Genomic DNA, 8,212 nt, shown 5'->3' on the forward strand with positions numbered 1-8,212 from the left:
TTCTTCTTTCAACCCCGTCTCCTCGCCCCTCCTTTGAAACCATTATATGGTGTGGCTAGCTGCGAAATATGCATACCCCTTTTTGCTGATTACAAGATACTAAAGAAAACGAAACAAAATTTTATCTGTGAACTTGTTGATAATAGTATAAAGTTTCATGAAGTTGTCTACTATCTTGCTTTGTTTGTCAAGGAGAAAGGTAAAAGTTGTACTAACATTAAAACTAGAAACCCCAGGGAAAAGTGAGTTAAGCATGTGTTTCATGTATTTTTCATGTTTCAATCAAGCAGCTACCCTTAAAAAAAGGCAATCATGTGCGCAAAGCATCTCACACGTTAGTGGGGGGCTGCATCCCAAGAGGTGTGATGTAAACAACCTACCCTGATGCAAGCATTAGCGTTTGCTTTCACGGCTCGTAATTCTTGACATTATGCTTTACTTGATTCTAGAAAATTAGTCCTCTTGTTGTAAAACTTTGGTCAAACTTTCACATAACTAGAACACATGTTATGGAACGCAAGGCCAAAAACGAACAATATCACTAGTAAGGTTGTTGGTTATCATTGGTAAATATGGTTGGTAAGGCCATTACTCTTTATTCTACTAAAATCTTATCCTTACATTGCACCAAAAGGGCATGTACACAAACCTTTAATCTTATCACACAGTTCACATGATGCCCCAAAATGGGTTACATAAATTTCAGTCCATTGCACCAAAAAGACATGTCCTAAGGACGCAGGGCGAACTGTAAAATCAGTTACCATTGATGTTATTTTCTCAGTTTGTAAATTCAATAAAATAAAAAATAAAAAAAATTCAAGGTATTTGCCAGCCTTTGAGGTAACTGAGATCTCATTTTTTTTACATAAATGGAAGTTACTGCAAATTGCGTTTGAGTAATATTCGAAAGTGATGAACAAGATAACTTCTATTAGATTCAAAACCATAGAATTAGTAATAGTATAGTCATGTAAATGACCATAGAAGGTTGCCGTGGTGCAGTAAATATTCCTTCATCCTAAACTTAAAGTCTCTCATTTAGACATGCAAATGAAGTCGTCTTTTATAGAAAACGCTTCACTCGTGAAACTTTCCAATGTATGAATCTGAATTAACAAGGTGGAACTTGGAAGCCAAAAAAATTATAGTGTAAAAATGTTTTTTTTAAAAAGAAAATAGTGATCACCACTAAGAGTTTGTAACATGGAATAGTAATTAATAATTATTATCAACAATTTGTTGGACATGCATTTAACAGTGCGACCTAATAGTCGATGAAGTAGGTAAAGGGTCATAAGTTCTAAGGTTTAAATTTGAGGAAAAAAAAAGTACACGTAGGTGACTTTTTCCATCTGCTCTAGCATTGGTGAATATAGTTACTTAATATCTGTTGCGATAGAAAATAATAGTTAATAAAAATAATCGAGTTAACTGAAAATTGACCCAAACATCACAGTAATTAGAAAACACTTGGTTGGACATAAAGTTGCACAAGTATATGATAGAGATGATGTGAGGGGAGCTAGGGTGAGTTGTATATTAGTGAGTAACGTGTGGTGATTTTTTTATTAGGACTATCAAGGAAAAACAAAAGTTCATACGCAACTAAGAAAAGGTGAAACGTTGTATATATAAACAAATTAATACTTTAAACTTATATTCTCTATCAATCAGTATTTATTTTCTTGTTTGGAGTTTGTTGATAACATAAAAAAAATAGTTTTATCCACGATGAATTCCTCGATACAAACTACAAAGAGTTCTTCCAATCAGTATTAACTAGTTTGAAATTGAATGAAGAGAAAATTTTATTGGGAGTCTTACTTTTAAATAATGCTTAATTTAAATTTAATTGAAATTTTAATACGAATTCTATCAAAAAATTAATTCAGATAAAACAAAAGAGAATTTTCCATTTGAAGTTGACTTGGTCGTTGCTTGGCCAAACAAAACTATTATTCGTCAATTAGGTGTTAGCCATAGCCCTCCAACTTCCGAGAAACATCATCCATATATATACATATACATGAAATAATATAAACATTTCATTTTTTACTATACGAAAATCACATACTTCTCCGAAACAATTTTTAGCAACAATAAATATGCATATTAATAAAGAATATTAAATTCTTTATCAACATTAGACAATTATCATTAAATTTAACATTACTACAAACTTTACTATATTTACAAAGAATGCTAAAATATATCTATCACTAATAAAGAACCTGATGTAATGCACGTATAGGATTATTATATCACAAATAACTTAAAGAGTCGCTAAATATATTTATATTTAATAGATATATTAATTATAAAAATCCATGTAATTTAAGTGGAAATTATAAAGTTTGACACTCATAAACTAAATCAATACTTCACTCGAGAAAATAAAATTAATCTAATCAAACAAATTAAAGACACCTAAAATATTGTAAATTAAAAGTCAAACAATCTGAACTGATATTTACAAACTTGCACAACATCAATTAAATATTTCTCCTCAATGAATACATGGATAGTGACAAATTATCTATTATTTAAGGAGTATTATAAAAACAAACAATTTGTGTATATAATAATAAGATAAAATAAATAAGATAAAAGACATTTGCCTGCATATGAAGGTGTCTCAATTTTCTTAAATAGCTGCTAATTAATCAATATTTTGTTCGTTTACATATGACAAATTTTGTCGATTCAACATATAATTAGTCAATGACTAATATTAATAATTGACGGATTAATCAAAGATTCATTCTAGCATATTATAGATATAAATTAGTCAGATTTTCTAGAATATATAGAATGTGAATCCCACGTCCTGTATCTATATTTCTACACCCTGCAATAATAAAAGGAACAGTTCATATTCATCAGTTTCATAATATACAAATTTCTTTTATTTTCTTTTTTGAACAATATGTATCAAGATATTTAAGAAATAATTATAGACAATTATCCATACTAATTGAAATTAGTAACATGCAACAACAAAAATTAACATTCTTTGTCAGGGTAGTGTAAGATTTTCATTAATTTGTAGTCGATATATAAGTTAAATACATTTAATTTATAAGAATAAACGTGAATTTAGCATAAAGAAAAATCTTGAAGTAACGATGTACGTCACACAGACTCAGGTTTAAATTTGAATCAACCACTAATGCTTGTCATTATATATATAAAAAATATATAGCAACAAACAAGTTTTCATCGTCATATCGAGTTTTATTGTAGCATACATGTCAGGATAGGGTAATAAATTGTCCACATTACACCCCTTATCAGGTGCGGTCTTTCTACATGCGTATCAAAATGCACTACATCAAAAGTAATTCTTAACAATAATCAATTAATTATAATAGCTTAATCATCGTTATAATAAGCGAACTTTATAAATGTCCCTAGAGTCTATATCAACATTGGATCAACTGACAATTAAGTAATATCGATAAATATTTTAACACTCTTTATTAATTACTATGCATGCATGCTGCTAAAAGTTGTTTTTGTTGTATTGATGGTGAATTTAGCGTATAAATTGGATGTAGGAAATTAAAAAAGTTGAATATTAAATATTACTACTTACTGTCTGTAATCAATATTGAGTGAAGGTGTATTTGGAAGAGCAATTGCAGCTAAAGCAGCATTAGAAAGAACCATGGTGGTTCCTTCTTTAGTTGGCCTTGATTGTGATGTTTTTGCTCTATCAACTATCTTTATCTGAATTGTTTCTCCAGCTTTACATGCTTTTGGCAACACTGAGTTAATACAACTGATCAAATATTGTCTTCCACATGCTGCTCCATTGTCCCATATTCCTTCCCCTGCTGCTGCAAAGAAGTTGCTTGATGGGAATTGTGTTGGATCATTCCCAAAACACTCCGTTGCTGCGCGGATAATATATTAGTTGTCATGTTTCATTTCTCCCGATAGAAAAAAAATAGTCAATTAGTACATGGATATAATTATTGGTACCATTTATTGTTTGGGTGGTAATGGTTGTAAAATAGACAAATACAAGGGGTTATTTGATAATTTAGGTTTAAGAAAATCTGAATCGGACGAGAAAAAGTTAAAGTGGATTACGTGAATTTTCACTGATCATATCAGACAATATAATAATTGTAAGACTATTATAGAAAAACGTGATATGTTGTATATGTTACACTCAGTGGCGGAGCCACCATAGCTTTAGGGGGTTCATCCCCTTCGACGGAAAATTATATTATTTTTAGATGATTATAATGACTTTTTTAGGTATATATAGTAAATATCGAACCCCCTTATCGAAAATTCTGACTCCGCCTCTGATTACACTCCCTTGAGGTAGCCTGAAATGTAGGTAGATTGTCTACATTACATTACAGTATTCCTTTAGAGTATCTACCACCTTCTATGATTATGTGAGAACGTAATCAAGATGCTTAATGCACTGAAATATCTTTGTTTTACGAGCGAAAATTTAATTTAAATGTAACTTACGTGTATATGGTGGCTTATACTGGCTGGCAGTTCCAAGATCAGCTTGTGAAGCATGAAATAGTTGAGCAAATAAAAAGAATATAGGCAGCCATATTGATGAAGCCTTTGACATCCTAAAAAAAGCAAGGAATTTTGATATAAATATATACAGTATTTAGGCTTTGTTATAGTTTTTGCAGTCTTTTCGACTATATATATATACAAGAAACAATGATTGTGATATGATTAAATTTTTTAAAAATGAATTTTTGGTCAAACTCTTTTTATAATATACAAATTCTCAGAGTTCACTAAATTAATATCATGATTGAAATATGCACCTAATAACTTTTAAATTGTGAATTTATCTCTTGGCTCACCGGCTCTCGCCTCTAAATTTAATTTGTTAATTCATAAATTTATAACGTCTAAATTTTGAATCTTGTCGTGGTAATCATATCTAATAGTGAATTAACTTCAAAGGAATTAGAAGGTATTATATATATTCTTCTTTTTTGCAGTTTAAATATTCATGGAGCATTGTAGATTCCAGTTTATAAGATATCACACATATTAATAGGACATCTATTCAAAGTCAATTATATATATTAATAGTATTGGGTTTAACTCTTTGGAATTTTATAACTTTTATGAATCTCTCACATCTAGAAATTAAATTTAAAAAAAAATATTACTTTGAGCATACAATTACTATGTAAGGAAAAGAATAGGGGAAATGTACCTTTCAATATTATTACATTTGAAAAGAGAACATTTATGTGCTATGTAACACAACTCTACACATAGAGAATGGAGAATGATTTATAATTTTATTCAAGACTATAAGAACTAACAAACCAACTACATAATTGCAATTTTAAAATTTAAACTATTAAACTAATTCGATTTAATTCTAAAGTTTAGTCAAATAATTGTAATGTGTACACATTAATTACCAAAGCTTTGAAATTGACATTGTGTTAGCAATATTTGACTTTCTTTTAATACTACTAGTTTTTGAGTTTGAGTTTATTCCATTGGTATCTAAAAGTTTTGTGTACATATATTCAGTTATTAATAGAATAGATCTATGTACGTAAATTCAGTTAGTAATAAAATAAAAAGAAGCGAATTCAAAAATTGAAATTTTTATCAGATTGCAATATGGTCGTGCACTAGAATTATAGGAAATGAATATTCGAAGAGTCATAGGGTAATAAGCAGGCCATTTCTTAGTGCATGTGAATATAGGTGGATTAATAAATATACAACGAAAATAAGTCATGTGAAACAAAATGAAGAAATATAAAAAAGCAATTTTTGGGTCAATAAACGGCTGCCGATTTCTTAGAAAGTATTTAATTTGGCTATAATTAATTAATCCATACTCTATACTCTATAGTAGATCTATGATTTGTTTTCGATCTCAATGATTGCTCGATTAAATTTGAATTGTATATTGTTATTTTTAATATAATTTTTTATATATAAAGGGCTCGAATTTATTGTTATCATCTGTATAAAAGTTAGTCAAATAATACAGAAACATAAATAAGATGAATAGACAAAAAAATTTAATTTGAGTCTACAGAAATCAAAAATCAGTGTGTTTCCTTAAGAAATTTAATCCCCTTACTGTATCCGAAGTTGCAGATTAATTTCTCTCAAGATAAAACGGATTAATCTGTTAAAGAAGTAGCGGTACCTCAAACTTCAATAACTTCAGCGAACGTAAAAACAATAACAATAGCACACACAGACTCAGTCGATCGAATTTTGTTTTCGAAAGAAAAATGTATACAGAGAGGAAAAAAATTTCAGTGTTTGAAAAAACGAAAAAAAAAACTCCTTTTTATAGTCATTTTCAGCAAGAAATATGTCTGTTCAGATCCCTTTTTTAGAGAAAATTGTGTCTTTTAGAAAAATTACGACTTTTCGGAAAAAACGGGTCCCTTCAGATTGTTATTACCATTGCACGCGAATTTCAAATAAATTCTGTTGCACCAAAATTGATTGTGTTATTTAACTAACATTCTGAATTAATTTATAAGAAAAAAAGATATTGATTAACAAGATTTATTTGATTAACGAAATTGATTAAATAAACTTTGTCCAATAAATTTTGGTTCTCTCACTTTTTTATTTTTATCTTCTCTTTTTTATTCATATTTTGCTAAAACCCAACACCTAAAACCTCTGATTAAGGATGAAATAGTGTCACCTAACTCAATATTTGATGTTTGTTAACCTTATGTGACTTAATATCCACAATTATGCAAGTACATTGTTGGACTTATAATCATTCCTTAGAATTTGTCGTTTAATTTGGTGCTATCCTTCAATCACATAACAATAATCTCCTTGAACTTTCTGTTTTTATCATTTTATTTTAATTATGTATATTACATCTTAATTATCAGTCAAATCATTTTTCAATGTATTATTGAATCAAGATAACATTTAAGCACCACAATCTCATCTTATCTCACATTAATTTCATTGTACTTATACTAACAAAACTTAAAAGTACGTGTACTCTATTTTTCGTCTGTTTATCTTACAATCTTATTCAAAAAAAATTTATGAACACTCCTATTAAATTTGAAGACTTGATCAATGCACAATATAATTAATTCATAAAATTGTAAATACTTCATATACATGAAGTAATCTGTAAGTTACTTTTTACATTTAATTAAAAAGTTTGGTCAAGGTTAATCATTATGTTAGCACACACTAAAACAAATTAGTAGTCTGCTAATACACCAAAAATTAATTACTCACATGCACATGTTGTATTATAGACAACATCAAAGCACAAAATTTAAACAATTATCAATTTAATTATTGAATCCCTAAAATCAATAAAAATTATGAAGGATTTATCGGAGTGATGGACGGTCACCCTACATTGATGGCCAGAGAAATTACTATTTTTCTAAAAGACACTCTTTATATAACTCAATCCAAAAGTTTAGACAGGTCATAGATTCGCGCATTATCTATATATCGCGGATTAATTCATGAAAAATCTCGTAGAAAAATATATTAAGTATTTAAATAAATTATAAAAAAAATTAAAAAAAGAAAGAGAATTGAACGGGTAGTTATGCCCCATTTGTTAGGTGCCGATTTATCTCATGTAATAATAATTGATACACTTAAAATTATTAACTCGTTTGACTCGTTCATTTGACACCCCTAATTTTCATCTGAGAAGATTTGCTAAAGATTTGTTATTAGCCTACAATTTTGTGGGACCAATCAGATGAAATTCACGACAAAAAAAAAAGGAATTGGAAAGAATATTGGGGTAAAAACTTTTTAAAAAAAAAAAGTCATAAATTAAGAGAAAGGCATACCTTGATAAACTTTTGATGTAGAGATCTAGATGAATAATTTCTGCAAAATAATTGACGAATTAAGATTAGATAGGTGATTAAAGAGTGGGTACTAAAGGACTTAAAAGGAAATAAAATAATTGAAGAATTAAGATTAGATAGGGCAATAAAGATTGGGAATTAAAGGACTTAAAAGGAAATAAAATATTGAAATTTAATTGGATTAATAATTATGAGATTTGTAGATATCTTATTTACCCAAAAAAGAAGCTTAGAAGCAATAAATTTAGATACTTGATTGACGGATGCTTTCATAACATTAAAAACGTAGCCTTATAAGCAAAAGTTAACAAAAAAATGGTATACGTCGATGGTAAAATTAATTCAGAAAATATTAT

At 28.6% G+C, this 8,212-nt stretch overlaps 1 protein-coding gene across 1 annotated transcript; it reads right to left on the reverse strand.

Moving 5' to 3' along the window:
* Window positions 1–2,642: 2,642 nt before the first annotated feature.
* Window positions 2,643–7,985, reverse strand: LOC107022928 (EG45-like domain containing protein). The gene is made up of 4 exons (XM_015223493.2): window positions 7,836–7,985; window positions 4,495–4,607; window positions 3,599–3,899; window positions 2,643–2,851 (listed from the first exon to the last, which is right to left on the reverse strand). The coding sequence occupies exons 2-4, from the start codon at window positions 4,604–4,606 to the stop codon at window positions 2,845–2,847; spliced, it is 420 nt and encodes a 139-aa protein (XP_015078979.1). The 5' UTR covers window position 4,607; window positions 7,836–7,985; the 3' UTR covers window positions 2,643–2,844.
* Between the last annotated feature and the right edge of the window lie 227 nt (window positions 7,986–8,212).

This window comes from Solanum pennellii, chromosome 6, assembly GCF_001406875.1.
Source record: "Solanum pennellii chromosome 6, SPENNV200".
Taxonomy (NCBI): domain Eukaryota; kingdom Viridiplantae; phylum Streptophyta; class Magnoliopsida; order Solanales; family Solanaceae; genus Solanum; species Solanum pennellii.